This window comes from Mya arenaria, chromosome 8 (genome assembly GCF_026914265.1).
Source record: "Mya arenaria isolate MELC-2E11 chromosome 8, ASM2691426v1".
Lineage (NCBI taxonomy): Eukaryota > Metazoa > Mollusca > Bivalvia > Myida > Myidae > Mya > Mya arenaria.
The window spans coordinates 19,532,798-19,556,179 of NC_069129.1; the positions used below are offsets into that span (position 1 = coordinate 19,532,798).

At 34.7% G+C, this 23,382-nt stretch overlaps 1 protein-coding gene across 3 annotated transcripts in view; it reads right to left on the minus strand.

Annotated features, from left to right (window-relative positions):
• LOC128244738 (ankyrin and armadillo repeat-containing protein-like) overlaps positions 1 to 21,307 on the minus strand; it is a 29,027-nt gene extending 7,720 nt beyond the window's left edge. Inside the window, exons 1-4 of one of the 3 annotated variants that reach the window (XM_052962788.1) lie at positions 21,166 to 21,307; positions 19,148 to 19,277; positions 10,528 to 10,605; positions 6,193 to 7,941 (exon numbers count right to left, since the gene is read on the minus strand). In XM_052962788.1, coding sequence (XP_052818748.1) covers positions 6,193 to 7,783 — 1,591 coding nt within the window. In that variant the 5' untranslated portion in view covers positions 7,784 to 7,941; positions 10,528 to 10,605; positions 19,148 to 19,277; positions 21,166 to 21,307. Of the gene's footprint in view, positions 1 to 6,192; positions 7,942 to 8,773; positions 10,451 to 10,527; positions 10,606 to 19,147; positions 19,278 to 20,616; positions 20,720 to 21,165 lie in introns of those variants that run through there. The other 2 variants (XM_052962790.1, XM_052962789.1) reach the window with 2 other exon arrangements.
• Positions 21,308 to 23,382: the final 2,075 nt, after the last annotated feature.

Here is a 23,382-nt window from a genome sequence, read left to right on the forward strand (position 1 = left end):
AAGCCTTTAGATTTCATGAATTTTATCATACAATTGTACTAACAATTTCAAAGTCATAAATGAACCTATTCAGTACCTGCATCAGCAATTTTCTAAGTAATATTATGTACCTGAGTGTTGATTTAATAGTGAAAGTAATTCTTAATCTGAGGAAAAAAAGAGGAAATTTTTATTATGTTTTCCAAATTTAGGATTAAGGTTTCCTACTGCTTTCCTACTACTAATTACATGTTTAAATATCTATGAATTGCCATATATCGACATACGAGAAAAAGGTTTCAAGAAAGTTAACTCATTGTATATACAGTCATAACACAACGGCATTGAGACTTGCATGATTTCATAGCATGATATAAGTTTTCAAAAATAAAAACGTGAAAACATGCCCTTATTACAAAGACAAAATAAACAATGAAAGTTAATGACCTATGAAGTAAAAAACAAGAAGAATTGTTCAGTTCACTTACTTTTCTACGTCATGACAGAGCACTAGCCGACACTGCAAGTTTTAAGTTTAAAATACCCCCACCCCCCAAAAAAAATACTATAGAACTAAGTCTGAAACTAGAACTTGAAAATGTGACTCTGTCTAAAGAAAATACCTAATAATTTGGTAGGAATCTTTAAAATAATGCTTTTGTGTCTTTTAGGTGAATGATAAATTTTTGGTACGTCTAGCTTTCAAGTGTATTGTGTTGCCATGAAAACGAATGCTAATTGAAAAAAACTTTCAATAATCAAGGCATGGCTGTGAACAACTCTGTGAAGTATGAATGAACGGTATTTGAGATCTGAGTTAAGACTCCAAGTTGCTCTAATTAACTTTAACCAAACTTTCTAGAAGGCTTAGTAGTATTATCTGTCCTTATTTTTCAAATAGTCGAGCTAAAAACATATTCTAATGAATGTATGTAATTTTAAACAATGTCAGGTAACCATTATCTGTATAATTATGCAATAAGCTTTAACAATAAAGACCTATCATTTTCAAATTGTTTTCTACATAGCAATTATGACATTAGCAACTTTTATCTTAAACTTTGAAGAGAGATTTTGTTACTTGTGGGCCTTTGTTTAGCGCCTGCGATAATCCATTGTCATTCACAATGTTACCTGGGTCTGTAATAAGTATGGATTTCTTTCAAGATCAATAGCACTTAGTGCCTTCAAAGTAATACTGTACCCTTCAATCAGAAATGCAGCCTTTATTCTTTTACCCATTCTGTAGTGCACAGTACAAACATTTGAAAAAGATATATGCCACCTTCTCTTATGTTCTGACATTTTATAAATTCAAAACTCTGGTGCACTTAAAAGTTTTTATGTATAGTATTGTTTGTCAATTTGACAACTTCGAACAATCTTATAAATTGATAAAGTCTGATAATGAATAATGCACAAGAGAAGATGTTAAGAGTGTATCATTTGTTCAGATATGGTCAAGGGTGAATGGCAAGGAGGCCAGAAAACATACGGACAGACAGAAGGACGAACAGACAAGCTGTAAGACAAAGTGACAGACAAGCACTACGACAAAGTGACAGACAAGCAGTTAGAGAAAGTGACAGACAAGTAGTTAGACAAGGTGACAGACAAGCAGTTATAGACAAGGTGACAGACAAGCAGCTAGACAAAGTGACAGACAAGCAGTTAGACAAAGTGACAGGCAAGCAGTTAGAGTGATGGATAAGCAGTTAGAAAAGGTGAAAGACAAGCAGTTAGACAAAGTGAAAGACAAGCAGTTAGACAAAGTGACAGACAAGCAGTTAGACAAAGTGACAGGCAAGCAGTTAGACAAAGTGACAGACAAGCAGTTAGACAAAGTGAAAGACAAGCAGTAAGACAAAGTGACAGACAATCAGTTAGACAAAGTGACAGGCAAGCAGTTAGACAAAGTGACAGACAAGCACTACGACAAAGTGACAGACAAGCAGTTAGAGAAAGTGACAGGCAAGCAGTTAGACAAAGTGACAGACAAGCAGTTAGACAAAGTGTCAGGTAAGCAGTCAGATAAAGTGACAGACACGCAGTTAAACAACATGACAGGCAAGCAGTTAGACAAGGTGAAAGACAAGCAGTTAGACAAAGTGAAAGACAAGCAGTAAGACAAAGTAACAGGTAAGCAGTTAGAGAAAGTGACAGGCAAGCAGTTAGACAAAGTGAAAGACAAGCAGTCAGACAAAGTGTCAGGTAAGCAGTCAGATAAAGTGACAGACACGCAGTTAAACAACATGACAGGCAAGCAGTTAGACAAGGTGAAAGACAAGCAGTTAGACAAAGTGAAAGACAAGCAGTAAGACAAAGTAACAGGTAAGCAGTTAGAGAAAGTGACAGGCAAGCAGTTAGACAAAGTGAAAGACAAGCAGTCAGACAAAGTGTCAGGTAAGCAGTCAGATAAAGTGACAGACACACAGTTAAACAACATGACAGGCAAGCAGTTAGACAAGGTGAAAGACAAGCAGGTTAGACAAAGTGAAAGACAAGCAGTATGACAAAGTAACAGGTAAGCAGTTAGACAAAGTGACAGGCAAGCAGTTAGACAAAGTGACAGGCAAGCAGTTAGACAAAGTGACAGACACACCGTTAGACAAAGTGACAGGTATAAGCAGTTAGACAAATAGACAGACAGACACATAGAAAGACCAAAATCTACACATGTATATATAAAGACAGTCTGATGACAGACAGACAGACAGACAGATGTCAGTACAATGAATACAAAAAAAGGAGCGAAAGAGACTATTTTACATTAAATATGATCATTAAATCTGACACCAACCATTAAAATGCACAGTTAAATTGAAAGCAATTATTTGACATTCTAAACCATTTGATTGTGTTTCAGCAATGGGACAGTTTATTAAATATTTATTTCGGTAAGAAAGCACTTTTAGGACATTTGATATATAAATACAGATTATTAGCAATTTATAAAGATCAATTTTCTATTAAATTGAAACTTCATATTAATTGCTGTTTCCGATAACTTAATTAATGCTTCATTTATACTATAACGACAGCGTTTTTATCTTATGAGCTATTTTGGATATTTTGTTTATGTAGTTAAATTCAATATAATCAAATTATAATGGCAATAACACGAAACGTAATTAATAAAACCATTTTTGGAAACCCTAGCCTTCCAAAATGTAAGAAAATTTATTACACTGCCAGCTAGGTTATCTAAATTTATGAACACAGTCCAAAAGAAGATCTAATTTAACAATACAAGGTCTTTTTTTTTTAAAGCAGCCTTATGTAACCTCAAAGAACAGATAAAATATGACTTATTAAAGTTGGACCAACGTGAATGTAAAACATTAATCTTTAGCTACTGTTTGCAAATGGAATTAGAATATCAAGGTTATTAAGCTCTGAATGATTGTCAGGCTTTCATTCTGCCTCAGTGAATCGAACGAGACTTATTAGTACATGTCAAATCAAATGCAAATGTCTTACCTAACACAACAGTCACCAATACCCAGTACACTAATACCATCAGTAATTGGGGTATACTTTTACTTATCAAGTGAAACTGACTTGTAATCCCTGAAGAGTGGGGTCGAACTAACTTAGTTAGCATCAAAGGCTATATTTCTTACAATATTTACTTTTGGTGTGCATGCAGTGAAAAGATCTTGTGATCTAACACTCAAACAAACAATTTTTCTGTGTATTATATTTATGCCTTAAAACTAATACTCAGGATATAAAATGACAGTCAATTGTTTATTTGTTAGTTTTTCAAAAAAGCCAAATAATTGTATGCAGACATACATGTAACCTCAATTCAGAAATGATGTCTTTAAAATGTCCCTACCCTGTGCTCGTTGACGTATTTAGATTTGGAAGTGAACATTTCAAAAACTGAAAAATATAAAATTGCTATTCAATTGTTTGAAACAGTGACATTTGGTTTTATTTAAATGATAAATCTTGATAAATCACCGGAAAGCATTTGATAAATTTTATTCTTTTCCTACTGCAGTAGAGGTATAAGCAGTAATTTGTTGACAAGTCTTACTTGAAATCTAATGTGGATAAAAAGAGATACAAAGTATGAAAATGAATTGAACTAGATATTTACATCTATCATCTTTACAAACAATGGTTCCCATAACCTAAATAGCTTTTTGATAAACATTAAGTATTGGCAAATCAAATTGCCTGATTAATCATCATTCTCAGCCACAAAATCAATTTTTATGACCATAGAAATGATAACATTTTAGACAGCAAAATCAATGTCAGCAGGAAAGTATCGCTTTATATTATGATTGAAAAATTTGAAATAATTGAATAATCAAAATTTTATGTAATCATTAAAACGTCTTTGTTGAAAATGTAGGTGAATAGGATACTCGTACTTTTAGATACTGCATAATAAATATTTGGTCATAAAGTGTTTTTTTTCCACCATTTTCGATATCTATAAGTCAAGGAATTTCTGATTGGGATTTAAAAAATAAATAATTAATCATTAAATTTAGAAATTCACTTTTTCATAGAACTTAGAAAGACTGCTTTAAGAAGAAATAATTATGTTCACTGAATGTGAGAATTACTTTCCACTGGCACCGGATTTATAAACTCAAATCATTTTTTTTTTAAATAAAAAAAATCTTATTATTCAAAACTAAAAATTACCAAAAATGTGAAAAAATATTGAAATATATTTTTTTTATACATATATGCACTTTATACAAAAAAAAAATGATTGAGTTTGAAAATCTGGTGCCAGCGATATTTTCCTACAGAAAAGGGATTTATTCTTGAACCACCACAATGTCAAATTACTTGCTGAAAACGACATCTCAAATGTCTGTCTTTCTCTTAAAAAAACAAATTGTTTTTTTGTTGTTGTTTCATTGTGGAAAAAATGCTACATTTTGGCATTGGGAATGGGGCTAAATATCAGTCCCAAATTGGTCATATAAAAAAATGACGGTCATACTTTTTTTCATCATTTAAATATTTCAAGTATCATGATTATGGTTTATGTAACAATCTCACAATAATTTACTTTATATAACCTTGCGGAATTCAAGCATGTAATACATTTTAATACATTTTAGCTTATACAAACACTTGATATAAAAAATTAAACAACAAGCATTTCTCAAAACCATTTTCGATGTTCCTCAACTCTTACAAAGTGGTTTGAGTCAATAAAGTTTATTACATTGATAAATAATTCCTATCACCTATGGGGTTGATTGCATTTCAACAGGGATTTAAAAGCTTTACAATCCACCTTCACCATTCTCGCTGCACATTAACTTACTTCTAATGATATAAGGTTAAGCCGTGCAATAATTTCTGATCTTTGTCTACTAGGGCCTTATAATAATAATATTGAGCAAGGAAGAATTCAGGCGAGATTTAAACCGATTAAAACCCACTTTTCAATCTCGTAACGAAAGTATTAAAGAATATACAACATGTAATAAATTATAATCAGTCTGGTGAAAAAGAAAAATATGTTATAAATTTCTGATATTTTTTCTCTGAAATTGTATATGTATATATATATATATGGTTGTAATTTAAAGAGTTGGAATTTTAAAGTCCAGATCAATAGCTCTAGCAAATGAGTGCAAAGTTGATTAAGTAACAGCTACTAAACCTTAATGGAAAGCTGTGCTCCAGTTATGCCTTTAAAATAGCAGGGTGGGCGCACCCCCTGCCCTTAATTTTTCCAGCACCCTGCTCCCTTTTTACTACAGTGTTGGGGTCCAATATAAAAAAGGACATTTGTATGTATAGTGAATGTATACATTTATTTTGAAACAGAATTAGGAATTTATTTCCCCATTTTCGAAAAAAGTATGCTTGAATTTTTCAATGGGCAACAGGCTGAAGGTGTTATATATTTTAAATCAGTGTTCTCAATAAGATCCGGCTGCCGGCCAAAATGGACGGTTCAAATGGCAATAGGGCCGGTTCAAATTTGGAAAGCTAAATGAATTTTCAGTAGAATAAGTAGAAGCTGGTCGGTAACTTTACCATTTGAGACGGTTTAACCGAAACCTATTGAGAACCCTGTTTAAATGCTTGAACAAGCATAATGCAAACTTCAAGATAAAAAGAGTTAAGTCTAAGGAGTATGTTGTGCCACAGCAAAGGATCCCCATAGTACGGCTGAGAGCTATATATCTATAATACACAACTACAGGTTGCTAGATCACTTACCTAATGAAACACAGCCAAGAGTTAACGCTGACTCCACTTGTATCATCTCATCTCGAGAATGAACCATGAGGGCTATAAGAAACTTTATCCCGCGAGATTGCGATATCGTACCCTGGTTTCTTCTATGTGGTACATACCCCACGCCAACACACAAGTGTCGTAATGTCCGTATAATACTAAGCACTATGTATTCTTTATCTGATCTTAATAAACGCACTAGAGGATGAATACCATTGGCATCAGCGATTTCTGCTTGGCAGTTCAGGGGTCCCTGGGCTAAGACTCCGAGACCTTCTGAGCCTATAAAATGTAAATTTTCTGATAAACTATTTACAAATTCTATCAAAAGTGAAACTTCCATTTTCTCAGCCATTTTTCTTTGTTCATCTAAACTGTCACCAGCTAAAGCCCACAAGGCCATTGCAGTTTTCTCCTGGAGCATTTCAACTCTTGTCTTTTTTAGCACTTGCATAAGATGGTCTTGAGCTCTCTCAGACAAAATCACCCTCTGCGTCTTAGGGTTATCTTCAGCAAGTGCTTGTATTGCCTCAACTGAGCTAAGTTGCAAGTCCTTATTGCGAGTTCTACACAGAATAACGACATAAGATGCTGCTCCTAAATCAGCAATTGTATTCTGATTGCTTTGATTTTTGTTTGCAATTTTCCCTATTGCTTTGTTGAGTGAGAATAAAAGAGCTTTGTCTTTCTGGTCCTTATATAATCCAACAATAGTGTGAAGGGAGTTCGGGAGTTGTCCTATTTGCGACTGATGTGACGGATTGACCTCGGCAATGTTTCCTAGACAGTCAACAGCTTCCACCAACACTTCATGATCATTCACGGTCTGCATAGCTTTCAAAAGATTCGGGATTGCATTATTTTGAACCATGTTGTCGGCATATTCCTTGATTGTAGCCAGTTCTTTCAGAATTTGAGCAGATAGCTGAATTGTCATGTTATTTTGGGATTTTAACAGTCTTACAAATGCTGGAATTCCACCTGAGCTGAATAACTGCTCCTTCACTTCCTGTTTTTCCAAGATATTGAGAAGAACCTGAAAAGCTGGGACTTTGGACTCATCATTCAAGGAACTCTTGGCCACCTTTACTATGGTGGGAATGCATCCATTTTTATACAATGCCTCCCAGTGAGGATTAATTTCACCTTTGCTAGATGGTTCAGTGAGCGTGCGAAGGCTTGTACCAGCAGACTCCGCTTCCTCCTCGGACTCGGAGGCAAGAAATCGAAGCAAGTTCTTCCATACTGGCAACTGATCGCTGCCCATGGAAATAAAATGCTCCAAAAGCTCAATGAATCCTTTGTTTGCACAGATTTCAACTGCGCCATGATTTTGATTGTTGATAGCATTGATTTTGGAACCTAGATTAATAAGGCATGTTATAGACTCCAGATTACCACTGGTAACAGCAATAAGGAAGGGCGTTGAGCCGGTCTCATCATTTGTTTTAAGTTCAAGCTGCCCTGGATCTGCATGTACAAATCGTTCCAGGGACTTCTCGAAGCCGCGGTTGGCAGCGTGGTGAATATGAGCCCATCCATGCTCATCATACTCTGCCATAGGCTCCCCCATGGTTGAAAGCAAAGGTTTAATGTGTCAAATGAAAATTTAAGCAATAGCTTATATTATTTGTTTTAATTTGATTGCTTTGGCACAACGGTAACCATGTCATATTCTAATTTTCTGTATCATTCAAGATGAGTGTCGTCTTCTGTCATTTTGGGCATATTCTGAAAATAAACCAAATTTTTTTTGCTCACAATTTCTAGTAATAAAACCATATCATAATATTGTAATATAATATTATATGAAGGATCAATTGATATTGATTTAAATTGTGCTCACAAAAACCCTGCAGATAATCATTTGTCTCTTTTTATCTAAACTTTAGAAAATGTTATTAAAAAAACAACATTAGTTTTGCTGCTGGAGACAGTATTATGTCGATCTTGATTTAACGGGATGTGAATGAAGCAAACATAAATGTAAATATCAAATTTGTTAGTGTTGGCGTGAATGTCTTAATTATGGTAACAGCCATTGTCAATCATAGACCATGCATGTACTGCTTAATAACTCATAAAATAAAATAAATTAATGACAAAAGGTTAATTTAGCAATCAAATTCATCAGAAACCTTCTATTTTTATAACTTAACCCAAAACCATCTGGCAATCCTATAATGGTGGAGACAGTTTCAAATGTGATTAAATTTATTAAAAATCCTTTTTAAAATGCACACTGATTGCACTTTAATACATGTATGCATATCATAATTATTTATTTCACTTGAAATCTGATGTACATGTATACTAAAATATAGAACGCAACGACCTCTATATTTTTAAATCTTTGTTTTTATATTTGATATATTAAAAATCTTCAATACATGCCGTGATCAGTGTGGTCATTCATAATTGAAATAAATTAACAAATAAATACTCAAATAACCATGAATAAGTCAATAGATCAGTAAAACAACATTCTTACGATGATTAACTAATTGTACACAAATAAAAGTATTATCATCTCAACACAATACTGAATAAATAATAGATGTACCTGGTATTTATCTCTCTTCTGCATGCAATGTTTACACGCAGGTGCTAGGCCAATCCGCCATTTCTCACAGGAAATTATGCTCATGGGAAATGCAGTGATTTGATTGGTTGCTATGTACTCACTCTAATTAACAGGCGTTGTAACTCTTCAGAACGCACCTGCTGCATTGATTGGATTTACGGAGTTGCTTCCCTTAGACCACAAATAGATCATTATCGGATAGAATAAATGGCTAAAACATTATAAGAACAATTTTTATAACATGTCTGTTTAACATTCTTCACGGCTAGGATTATATAATCAGATAGGCGACTTTGAGATACATTCGTAACGTAAGTATTGTGTTTGCCCTCTGTAGAAATGTGAAATAGACTATCGGGTGAATATTATGCACCAGTCAATCGTAACCACGGCTCCCCCAGGTCCAAGGGTATACCGGGGATAGCGGGGGAAATGGGACGTGTTTTTACCTTTCAGGTGGCCCCGCAGTGCCGGCGGAATGCGAGGGTTTTGTCTTTGCTCTAAAAATAGCGGGGAATGATCCTTACCTAGAGTCCCCAGGGTGCGGGGGCATTTGGCGGGGATTTTATCCGGGCTTGGTTGGACTGAAAGTCAAAGTCCCCGCTATTCCCCGGATCTGGGGGAGCCGTGGTTACAATTGACTGGTGCATTACTTTATGGTTTGCATTGTCTAATCATGTATTCAGTTGTACTGTGATGCTAGTTGAGAAAAATGTGTGTTAAGCTTATGAAATATTACACCCTCATACCTCATTGAAGAGTAAGTTCTCGTTTTTAAATTATGCTTTAATTTAGGCACACAATAAAGTGCACCAGTCAATTGTAACCACGCCCAAGTCAAAGTCCCCGCTATTCCCCGCACCTGGGGACCGTGATTACAATTGACAGGTGCATAGATTGATGCAAAAACAAATAATTGTAAATTTTAATGCATCACCATGTTCATTTGATTCGACTTTTATGTTACAAACAAAAAAAGCATATGATTTACGTACAGATAAAAAATATAAGCCATTATAATTTGATTTAACCAATAGCTACGTGGCCACAAGCATGACAAGTGACCAAATAAAAACATCCGTATTTTTCTGTATCTAAATGATCGTTCTCGTTCACCAGAGTGATGATGTTATGCGTACCATGTGTTAGATTTATCACGATCAAACCTCTGCATTTTTGTTTTGATCATTAAAGTCAAATGCATTAAAGTTTTTTTTTCATTAACCTATATTAGCCTTTAAAGAGACCTGCTAATGTTTTTGGACCAATAATTAGTTTTCCCGGTAATACATCTGAAAACACTTATTTCATCATTATTTTACTCTACAATATCGAAATTGCATAAAAATGCAATTAAAGTATCTTTTTTATTTTGGTTTCAGTGTATATTTGAGCAAATATCAACATTTGCTGAAGGGTTCCAGCTGTCGGTAGCTTAGTTTTAACAACCCTAATGATGTACCACACTTTACTTCGTTATGAAAAACTGCATTTTACAAACCATTAGTGTGTCCGTGTGACCAGAGAGTGCAGTTGGGTCAAGTCATAATGCAACCAATAGGCACAGGCAGACCTTACACACTGTTACCCCTCCCTCCCATCCATGTTAATTCAATACGAACACTAAATGTTTAAAAGCGATTCGATGCCGATGTAATGCACCAGTCAATTATACCCCCCCCCCAGTCCGGCGGTATACCGGAGATAGCGGGGGAAGTGGGCCGTGTTTTTACCTTCCAGGTGGCCCCGCAGTGCCGGGTAAACAGGGTGGTTTTGTTTTGGCGCCGAAAATAGCGGGAAATGGGCCTTACCTAGAATATAAAATGTATCCATGAATACTCAGAGCTGCTAATGAATATAAGGCTCCGTCTTCTGTCCTATGTTAGTCTTATTACTGCTGCAGGCTTTTGTACATAGCAGAGTTGTGTTCACTATCATGAGATGTATATCGTTATTAAAGTATAAAACATTGAATTGTGTTTATATACACTGATCACCTAATTTCATAAAAAAAACAAAGACAAATTAATACAAGGTGATATTCATCTTCCATGTCACGAGTGTTACAAAAGGTACAGTAACGTTCATTTCTGGGAATAGTATTAGTTGCATCAGTGCCGTAGCCAGAGGCATATTTCAACCGAGGCAGAAATTATTCTGTGGTGGGGGGGGGGGCGAATATGTGTTGGTTCCTAGATCATCTGTGGTGAGCTCTGGGATGTTTTCTGTTCAGTTTCAGTCATTTATTTTACCAAAATTTTCATTAAATTGTATGATTGACAGTGCCGTAGCCAGTCTTGATAGGTATGCTGAGTAGTGCGTCCTGGCACGGACTTATGGTTAATAGGTCCGTGGTCCTTGGCGACACTTTCGGCCATAAAACAAATACTATTATGGGCACTTCGCAAACAAATCTATGTCCGGGAGAATCCCACAATTGCAAAATATCCGCGCGGTCTATTGGAATGTTTTTATGAATAAACATTAAAGCCAACCCATCAAGTCGCGTGTCTATCATGGTTGATCGTGTCCATGATTTCAGTCTTTTAAAGCACTGAAACTGCGTTCGAACAGGAACCCACAGGTAACATTAAAATTAACTGAAAAATTGCATTGATGTTGGGGAAATAGTTTTAGTCACACATTCCAAATCCTTCTTTTAGAAACACAGTCTTTTAATGTTTCATTTGAGTGTTTCCATTTGATAACTTTGGATGCAAGTTTGCTTGTCATAGGAATATCGTTTGCAAATGTTTGTTTAATTTTGTCTTCAATGCTACACGAAAGGTGGTCGTGTTTTCCATGTAACACATATGTTCCCTCTAAAACGTCATCCAATTGTTCAGGAAACGAGAAGAAAGGTGTTCAATTACATGGTCTAAATTTGGATAGCTTATGGATGGTCCAACACTGATTTTTTTTTCACTGGCATTTGGCACAGACAGTGTTTTTATAAATGCCAATATTTATATTGCGCCAACCACTCGAAAGTCCAGGTCCATCACAAACCCAGGAGCGATCGAGAAACAACCGATTCTTGCCCTGTTTGTAGCGATGTCTACCATTGTAGATAATTCATGCGGAATCTTTTGAACAATAGCGCGCGAGCAAAAATCGCTTGCCTCAGCGTCTGTTGCTACAACATTTTTATGTATTTTTTATAGTTTTACTCTGCAAATTTTAACCGAGGCGGCTGCCTGGGTGTGCTTCAGTGTAGCTACGACGCTGTGCATATCTACCAGTATGGATTCTTAGAGAATGCGCCGAAACTCTTAGTCTACTCACATAAAATCGTAAATCAAGTGGAAGAACATTTAAGTTAGTATTGCTCGTAGCCTAATGTATCTTTAATATTATGATACAATTTTAACACACCACTTGTTGCTTTGTCATTACACCATGTTTTCTTAAAAGTATCTATAAATGTTTGTTTAAATATGCTAACAAATGTGTTAACATCATACAACGATTATTGAACACGCATGTATAACCATGTTTACTAAGCAGATCTTTAACATCAGCAACCAAATTGCGTTTTCCATTTTCGCAATCATTAACAGGCATATCGTATATTTCCTTAAGTATAACATTGTCATTACCCAATATTTTATAATTCTAATATAACGTGATACTACAATGGAAAACGTCCTAATTCTCCATATACCGCACAGTTGCATGTATTAATACGTACATTTAGAATTATTTTACAAAATTTATATGGATTCTTTCAACTCCTTTAGATTTTCCAAATCCCCAAATCTCAGACCCATAACTTTAAGTTGATCCAACAAAAGCATCAAATAATTGACAAAAATGCTAGGCTTTATACTAGGGATGCAAACGAATGGCAAAATTGATATTCGAATATTCGGTAATTCTTTCGATCGAATATTCGAATATTCGAATACCAAAATGAACCTTTAAGAATTGTAGTAAACTAGTATTCACTAACGTAATAGCCGGGGCCCTGTTACCCTTCTGTGTCGTATACGGTACACGCGACGGACCCTTATTGTTCCACAAATTAGCCTCTGAATTTCCCTATTTTCAAGATATATATCCCAAGAAAAAGCGATATATCTTTATAAAAAAAAACGAATTATACCAATTCCTCCATTTTTGTAAACAATGCAAAATAAGATCAGGTAATTGCGTATTTTCCCGGATTTGCATCCTCGTTCTGGGATTGATGTTTACGAACTATAATTATAGAGAACGACACCATGGCAAAACGTCGATTTTGACTGATGTATTGTACAACAATACAGGACATATATCCTTAAACGTTAAACCATACAGTTAATTTGTACGCAAGAGCGATATATCGAAAACCTGGAAAACAGTTTAAAGCACATAACTAGCACATGTCCTTCGTATCATCAAGGTGATTTTAGCAATATCGCCAAGCTTGATTAGCAGTGAAGACAAAACATTGGTATAAAGGCCGATCTCTTAAACCCTAATTGGCATGGCCATTTAAATGTACCCAAAATAATTAGAATGTGTTTGATGTCACTTGTTTAACAACCAGTAAATGTAAAATTACGGGGACTGTTTATAGTTCCCGGCGATATATCCGATATGACGCGTGTATAGTGTCATCAAGTTCACACCTCTGGCATTAGGGGTCCATCGTTGTAAAAACAAGACAGACGAAGATGACAGTTGTAGGCAAAAAGTTAATTAATTTATTAATTCAACAAAAACATCGAATATTCGAATACCTATTTTGACATTCGAATACCAAACGTTCGATCGAATATTCGAATATTCGAATATTCGTTTGCATCCCTACTTTATACTATATTTACTATAATTCGATAATAACACATTAAGGGCCTTAAGGGCTTTCCCAACGAGGTATTCTTGGATGTGTGCGAATTTACTTGTGTAATTAAAAACAGCACCCAAATAATTGATGTCATTTACAACATCCAGGTTATTATTTTTGTATGTAAATGTTTCTTTTCTTAACAGACCATCTCGTGTGCGAATACCATAACCTTTGTCTTACTTATCAAGACGCCTTTTAGTTTTTTCGGGGTTGAAATTTACGAAAATACACTATGTAGTTATGGGAAATAAAACCAGAAATGTCAATATCATTATTAATATATAGACCAAGTTTCATACAAATCACAATATCACCACTAGTAACAATATTTACAACATGATCATTGTCCTTCTTATCATCTGTCAATCCATTTACATTCCTTGAGTCCACCTTTAGATTACTCTCCTTGTACCCATCTTCTCCCGCTGCGGCTTACCGTCAATGTACAAAGTGTCATATGATATCCATGCCCGTTTTCCCTCCTGCTTCGCATCAATCAATTTAGGCACAAGACTTTTCTTTTTTGTCAATTACTTCCTTAGGAATTTGTCCAGGAATAAAATACCCTGTCCCGTTTAACACTTTCCACTCCCTCTTAACTAAATCTCTCTCCATATAGAGCGTAAACTTGGTGACGGTTTTCCTGTTCCTCCCTACCACTTTCTGTCCCATTCTATGAACTCGCTCAAATGACAGTTTATCCACTAATGCATTTGCTTTCTTGAGTATATCTCTAATGGAATCTTTGATAATATCCTCCGTATTTTCAACTGTACCCCGATCGGGGCCATTGGAATATTGCCGAAAATCAGATTATTCCTCATTGACTGAGACTGAATATAACTCAGTTCATCTTTTAGTCATTTTTTCTAATATGTCATTTTGTTTTTCCAGAACTTGAATCCTCACCACGGCGATTCCAAAGTTGTAGTCTACGCTCTCCGTTTTATCTTCCACCAACCCCCTTCGCCTGATCTGGGACAAAATTCCATATTTTTGTAACTTCTTTTTCAAAGCTGCCAATTCTTTTCTTTAATATATCTGATGAATCTAGTCGCTTCTCGGCCCCTCTAACACGGCTATTAATTTATTTCAATAAAGTCATAATGTCAGCCATTGACGTTTCGGACTCATGATCTTTGACCACATTTACAATAGAGTTTAAAGTTTGTGTTGAGGGCCCTGATTTTCCTTTTTTACCCATGTTAGCTGGCGGATGTGGGAAGACGCTCACTAACACTATGCGTCACAGAGGTACTACATTCATCAAAATAAACTGTTTAGATTTGCCACTGTATCCGCCTCATCAAATAAAACAGAGTTTGCATATTTCAATAAATCACTGACGGTGGCTGTAATCGACCCCGGAATACTTGTGTTACCGCCCCGCTTTGTTATCCTGTATTATACATGACGAATTTGAACTGTCGCTTGCTTTTCGTTTTTGGCTTATATTATCCCCTTTATCCATCAAATTGATATTTCCCTCTCACATATTGATTAAATGCTCACCAAATATTCCATTCGCATACTATGAAAAAATCCTTCAAAAACTTAATGTATTTCATAAATTATCAGACAGGAAAAACTACACCTATATCACGTGATTCACATCACACCCCAAAAAGATGATTCAGATACGTTTTTCGCTTTTGCTTTATCATGTGTTACAGATTATTTTTCACAATAATTGTAGATTGTATTCATCGATTAATTAGTATCATAACACATATTATAAAACGGTCTTACCACTGTTGTTTCCCCTTCGAAAAAATGAAACATTATGCACTTACAAACATTTTGATTCTCGTTTTTTTGATGAGTAGCAACCGGTTGTAACACACTTTCTGTCTGTATTGTTACTAGACTGAATATTTACACACAGTGTTCATGTACAATGATTGTCTGAAGTATGTTACATTAACAGTTATTTTCTGATCTTACCTGATTCAGATAAGACTTTTACAAAAGTGAATGTTAAAGTTTTAGTGATTTCCCTTAGGCTTCCTATAGTTTCGTTTTTTTATAGGTTGTCCGACATAGGGAGTTATAGATATTTACAAACATAACTCTCATCATAGCAAAACTATTGTATATATGTACATGTATACCCTTTATTTCCACTTATCTGTGATTAAACAAATGAAATGTTATGAAAACGTAAAATTATTTATGGAATTGTTCAAATATTAATTTAGTGGTATTTAACCATGTCAGCATCCTGCATAAATTATTGCCTCAGCCAATCACCTTTGAGTTTTATCTCAAGCGGCTCTGAACAGCTAATCGCGATACGCTGTAGCCATTACTAATATATAATCTTAGCGTGGGCGAAAGCCTCGGCATTTTATTTTAGTTTTCACATAATCAACCACCACCATCCCCACCACCTTCCGTTTAGTTATCTGTCAGTTTACAAGATCGAGAAATGAGCTGAGCTAACTGTTTTTCATGTCACATTTAATTGTGAACACATCATTTAACCCAATGTTTTTCTTCATATTTTCTTGCCATATATATGTATTGTTAGTTTTTTGTTTCTCTTCCCTTTACCATTTTTTTTGTCAGGCACTATTTTTACAGAATACTATGTTTCTAGTAGGGCGTTTTTTCCACCCAGATATGTATTTCGGGAAATGTTATTATACACATGCTATTGACACTTATGTGTTGTTTTACGATATTTCGTAAAAACACTTTTACATGGCATTATTAAATGCCCTATTTTCATTCAAAGCTTGTGTTACGTTTTCTCTTCATCCATACGAGTTCGACCCGGCCTGTCACTTAGTACATTGACGTTGAGCAATACATAAATAACGTTATTGACACATTAATTTAATTATGCATTATAAAATATTTTGATTTACTGAACTTAAGAAGATGATGTATTTGCTATTTATGTTGTTTTTCTTTTTGGTTGTTTAGTTTTGTAATGTGTATGCATGGAATCACCTGAAAACACTATATTGTATATATATTTGTCCACATGGGCTATGGCCTTCTGGATATTCTGTAAATAAATCTTGAATCTTGAATCTTGTAACCGCGTAACCGTTATTTGACATAGTAAAAAATCTACACTGTTTTAAAAGTTTTGGAAAACTTTGCTGCAAAACTTTGACGTTGAACGTTTGAAATTTCGTTGTTAGCGATGTAACCGGTTGTAACCAATGTAACCGCTTAACTCAGTGTTTGACATAGAAAAACAACAACACTCTTTTAAAAGTTTTGGAAAACTTTGCTGCAACTCATTTTAGCTATTGTAACCGCATAACTCTGATTGGATGTCGACCTCAAAACGATTTTTGAAGTTGAACTTTAAAATTTTCGTTGAAAGCGATGTAACCGGTTGTAACCAATGTAACCGCGTAACTCGATATTTGGCAAAGAAAAAATAGCACTTTTCAAACTTTATGAAACCTTTGTTTAACTTATTTTAGCTATTGTAACCGTACAACATAGATAAGATGTCGACCTAAAAACTTTATTTTTGAGGTTGAACTTTGAACATTTTCGATGTACCCGATGTAACCGGTTGTAACGTATGCAACCGCGTAAACTTTTGAAAAACATTGCTGTAACTCATTGTAACTATATATTGTAACCGCATAACTCTGATCAGATGTCGACCTGAAACTCGATTTTTGATGCCAAACTTTGATGTGTTCAATATGCTAGGAATATTTGCCTGTAACTCATGTAACCATAATGTGAGTAAGGTTACAAAATTCGAAGCTCTCAATTTATGGATCTATTTCTAGCGCCGTCATGCAAGGTTTGGCTAAAATATCCCATTTAGCTGCCGGACTAGAATACATGAAATGTAATGTTTACGTTGTTTGTGTCACGGATTTCAAGTAAAATTGGTTAATCAGCTAACAATTTTACACCGATCGTATCACAGGTATGTTGAAGACTGATATGGAACATCTTGATGTTTCATTTAAGGACTAATTGGTTACGATAATTGTATATTCTTGCCAATATCAAAATTAATATGAATTGATACATTAGTATAACTCAAAAGGAGACATTGATATATAACTACAGAAGGATAGAAATTATGAAACCTATGTCAAATGTGTGTAATCATAAAGCACTGGTGTAATCTCAACATTAATAACGCATTAGTTACACGAACAGAAGTTATTGCCTTTTGATATTTAAAAAAACACACCCTCAAATGACAATTGGGAGCTGTTTTTCTGTTCAGAGCCATTACAATTTAACTTGAACATAATTTAAGTATAGTGCGCTCTTGTACGTCATTACTCTAGATTGGGTCAGTAACTCGAGACCTTAAATAATAAAAAAAGTATGTCGGTCCAGTAACTAATTGAAATATATGAAGCTAATGTGAATTGTGTGTACCTAGTAACTATTGTGTGATTGTGCAGGGGCATGATTCGTCTTGATTAAAGGTCGTATGAATTGGGTCAGTAACTCAATAAGTATGGCCCTTTATTTAATGAATAGCCCCGCTCAATTGTCCATTGGAAAGATGTTTACAGTGCTGTGGATAACGCACATGTATTGTCTAAATGGAATTAGTAGCAACAAAGTTACTTTAATTAATGAACTAATTTGTCTTTAAATTGTCACTTTGAAGCGATAACAATTGTGTTTTTGTATGAATATATTGCGAATATCAATAAATTCCACAAACAAAACCTGTGAGCTCACAACAGCCAATATCATATTAATGCAATTTATATGCATAATTTCTTTTTTCAAATAAAATTTTCATGCAATGTTCTATGAATATATATCAGCCGGCGGCATACATCAATTCTCGAATTTGATTGTGCTTTTTGGCTATACCAAACCCTCTGTTTGCAATAAATAAAAAACAACTAGGTACTGGTAAATTAATAAATGAAAACAGTTTTGAATAGAAAGTTTGCGGATAAATGCTGAGATACTTCGTCGAATTATATAATGGCCTTTTCGGGGATATCGGAATTGCTATAAAAATCGAACATCGTTTACATACTTTTTCGCTAAATGTTGTTTTCTATGTCCATTAGATACCAAAAGACAATCTTATTACATCGACGCTTTATTTTCACCACCAATTTAATGGATTAAAACAATGTTCTGGCGCTTGTCCCTCGCATGAAAGGACAAACATGAAGGCATAAACAACAGTTATGTAGTAGTTAATATACATACGCTTATATGTATATGATACTGAATAGATTCTAAAGGTATTAAAAAAATTGTAAACATAAACGTCGGTTTGATAAGGTTTGTTTTAAAATTGATCAAAGAGTTATGATGCAAAAAAGTAAAGATAAACATTTTAACACAACATTTAAATAATAATGCGAATGACACAGATATGAACCACCGTGTTTTGTTCGTGCTTCACTGGAGAAGCCAGGGTGAGTAAACCAAAACAAAATATCTACATGCTTAACGAAACAATACCATTTTTATTCAAATCATGACACACAAATGATGTTTTCTTTATATTAATGACTGGACTCCAATTGACTAGTTAAACACTGACCTACCTTTATCCGCCATTAACCCCTCCCCTCCGAAAACAGCACCTCTTGTTAATTGCACAGTGCCCTCCGTCGGTCTCCACCAGATAGTTACATATGTACCGGCAAGGGCAGTTCCGGCGACCATCAGATTGGGCTGAAATAGTTGTTAAAACATAAGCACATAATTAAGGCCAAAACACACTATATCTTGAATGAGAGGTGTACTGCTTGTCTACGACCGCAATTAAGTTTAGCTTAATATTGCTTTTTTAGACCATTTATTTTACTTTAGCGCATTAGTACTATTCAAATAGCTGAGAGTGTAAAATTCAGTATCTGTATTCATTGTAATAAATTATTTTCATGTTTATTGTAATATTAATTCGATCGAACAACTTTAATTTCTTATGTATGATAAGTAAATTTATTTCCTCTTTATGTCATCGATACCCTCAAAGTTCGGAAGAGATACATGTCTCAGGTTGTATTTATATGATGAAAAATGAAAATTGGCAGATTGGCATCTGCTTGTTCGCTTTGAGTCGTGTTTGGCAGCTTTTACCTTTTCAAATGTTCTTTTTTAGAACATCTATTTTTTTTAGATAACTCTTATAAGCAAAAGAAGATATTCTAAAAAAGATGTGCCAAGTTTGATAACCAGCAATATCATTTGAGTCACTGAAGAGTAATCGCCCTTTAATCATACAAATTTCCTAAAATCGGTCTTGTCCAATCAATTACTTTAGGAGCATTATTTTCAACCATTACCACATTTGGTCAGAACGTGTAAGGGCAGAATATCTTGATCGGATTCGATGATCAGACATGTAGACTCGGTCACGTTATGAGTTATGACCCTTAAATTGGCAAAAACTGTCTTTACAGTGACCGCAACCACCGAATTTGATGTCCTAAAATAAGGACGGGCATTTTTTGTGATAGTTGGCGCTCTTGTTATATACACAACTTAAGCAAATTCCTTTAAATATGTATTCATTAATAAATTGTTATTTTTGTTTGAGTATAATATGTATAACTAACAATGTTCATGTACGAATGTTGCCAGTAAATTTAGAAAATGTATTGTTTTGCATGTGTTTTCTTTGACAGAGCTTGTTTGTTCTTTGTGATAAAACATTTTATCACTATATCTTAGAACATTTGCCAATAAATATACGTGTTAATAATGTTATTCTGATCTTGTAACTTTTTCATAAACATCTCTCTTAAAGACACAAAATAATACTGAAGAATGTTTCAGAATGCTTAAAAAGTGTCTCATTTGAGTTTCCTAAATGCCAGCATTACAAGACCCACTTTTTTAGAATAGAGTTTAAAGTGAATCTTTTTAGTGTGTTTTCCTTCTGTGAAAAACTCATCAATATGAAAAGACCCACTTTGTTCAATCACTTCATTCAAAAGACTTACTTATGCATCTGAATACTCTCTTCCAGAGTATAAAGACCCGCTCAAAGATACATATATATACTCACTTCTTTTGATAAGCCTTTCGCTCACTTTTGAAGAAAACAACCCAACTTAAGTTTTTTGTGTGTGCTTTAAACTCACATTTACGGCGAATACAACACTAAACACTTTTCATTTGGCAAGGGAAATATTAAAATAATACATGAATATGAATCACTTATTTCAAAATGTTTTATGAGGAGCTTTATGAATACTTCCATCAATCACGGAATCAGTCTTGCGTTGCAAGTTGGTATATAAATTAGGAACAGAGAAAACGTAGTGTAAAGAACATTTCGTTGAATGTTTGTGATTGTCAATCCGATCATGCGAAGCTATTAATTGAATCAGGATGAAAACTTACCCATAACTCATGATGAATATGTGAATACTTGTCAGCAGTAATTTCACTATATTACATATCGTAGTGTCAGAAACGCACACCATTCATTATGATACTTCCTAACCATATATTCTAACAACTACTTCAGTTTTTGAATAATCAGAACATTACTTTAAAATCGAAGCAAGCGAATACAATGAAAAATAATTATAAGGAATAAAAGCTTCCTTACCCTCAACAGTGGCTGGCAGCAATATCATTGGTAAGCAGTTGACGAGAAGAAGAACGATGAATAGCTTGTTCATGTTTAGGGATTTGAGTGGTGAATAAAATATATTTACACCGTTTGCTCTTTTTTAAGCTAGCAAAATCGCAAACTACCATCGATATTGCGAAACATCCACCTTGTTGATGTTGATGCAGTGTTTTGACGTTTATTTGATTGTATATCACGATTTATGTTGAAGAAAACGGCAAATCATGGACAATACTAAGTTTTAATTGCACACATTGTGTATAAGTTTAACATATTTATCAAACCACACTTAAAAAACGATAATATATATACATCCATGCTTGATTTGTTTTCCGTGTTGTTTTTTAACCAGGTTTTCAACGAAAACTAAATTAAAAGAATGAGGATGGCGTTGATCGGGCGGACCGACGGGCGGACGGGCCGGCGACAAGCATTGGTGTCCGCCAAATACCTTAAGCTAGTATTGATGAATAGTAAATAATTCCGGCGTGTATGTTGCTTATATGAACAACTATCTTGGGATTGCTTTTGAAGGGGTGGGGGGTGTCAGAGTTAAGGTCAAGGTCATTGTTGAATAAAATAGAAAATTGTTTTACGCGCCTTCAAACAGTAGTTACCGCCCAACGATTTAGTCTAGAATTGATGGAGAGAAATGAAAGTTAATGTGTATATAACTTTTGTTAAGAGCAAGCTTGGGACTGCTTTTGAGGGAGGTGGGGTCAAGGTCAAGGTCACTTTTACTTAAAACTGAAAAATAGTTTCCGCTCAATTATTTAATTAAGAATTGCTGGAAAGAAATGAAAGTTGGTATGTAAATAGCTGATGTGAAGAACTAGCTTGAGATTCCTTTTGATGGGGATAGGGTCAAGGTCAAGGTCACTGTTCCTATCAATAGAACAATTGTTTTCGTCACAAAATAAGAATCGAAGGATAGTGATGGAGGTTGGTGTATAGGAAGCTTATGTGATGAACTTGAGTTTGCTTTTGAGGGGCTGGGATCAAGGTCAAGGTCAGTGTAACAATAATAAGAAACATGTTTTACGCTCAATAACATAAGTTAAAATTGATGATTAGTGATGACAGTTGGTGTGTAGATAGCTTATGTCAAGATCTATCTTTGGATTGCTTTTGAGTGGGGTTTGGATGGTGGGTAAGGTCAGTGTTACTTAAAATAGAAACAGAAATGGTTTCCGCCCAAAAAAACTAAGTAAGATTTGATTGGTAGTAATGAAGGAGCTAGCGTGGATTTACTTTTTAGGGGATTGATTCGAGGTCAAAGTCACTGTTACTAAAATAAGAAAATTGATTACAGCCAAACAACTGAAGTTAGAATGGATGGAAACCAAACACATACGATACTTAACTAGAGTAATTTTCAGTTACGTCTATGTTTTATAAAATGAAAGATAAAGGTTGCTACTCTTTCTTAACTCATAGAATGAATAATTGGTTATACTTTCTGATTGCCTATATTAGAATCCTGGTTTCTAGTTTACCTTTTAAAAGTAAATAAATAAAATTTTCTGGTTAAGCCCAGTTCGCACTATTCATACAATTCTAAATAGATAAGATTACATGCGACTGGAATGATTTAAAGATTCGTTACAATCGCTTGGGACTTTTTGTAAAACTGTGTAGCACTTGCACACGCCAACGACTCTCCATTGATCATACGATACATCATTTGCAGCTTGTCTGTTCTCAGTTGTTGCAAATCGTAGAATAGGTTGAAGGCGTTCGCACAATGATAGATGAAAATTTGTCATAACTGGACTGGTCATGGACCGGAAGACAGGTACTCGCTTGCCGGTAACGTTTGGTGCTTTTAAGGTGTCTTTAGGTCTGCTGCTTACTTACGTCAGTGGTGTTTCGTTTTAATTGATGATTTTCTTCAATCTGTGTGACTGAGCTTACATAAACAGAGAAATCAAATCGTCATTTTTTTACAAAAGATAAAACAAAGTTGTTTAACATGGTTATTTCGCAGTGTTTTAAACCTCTGTATTTACTTTTTCGACTATGTTGTGTTTATTCCGTGGAGTGAACTGTATAAACATGTGTCTATGAACCCGTAGGTTAATAACGATCGGGAACCTGGGTCCTAAATTTCTTCCCGACTATGTCCTTGTCAGGATCTTGAATAACGTGAGGCAAGACAATATTCTTGGCTGTCGTAGAATTTTACAAAATAAC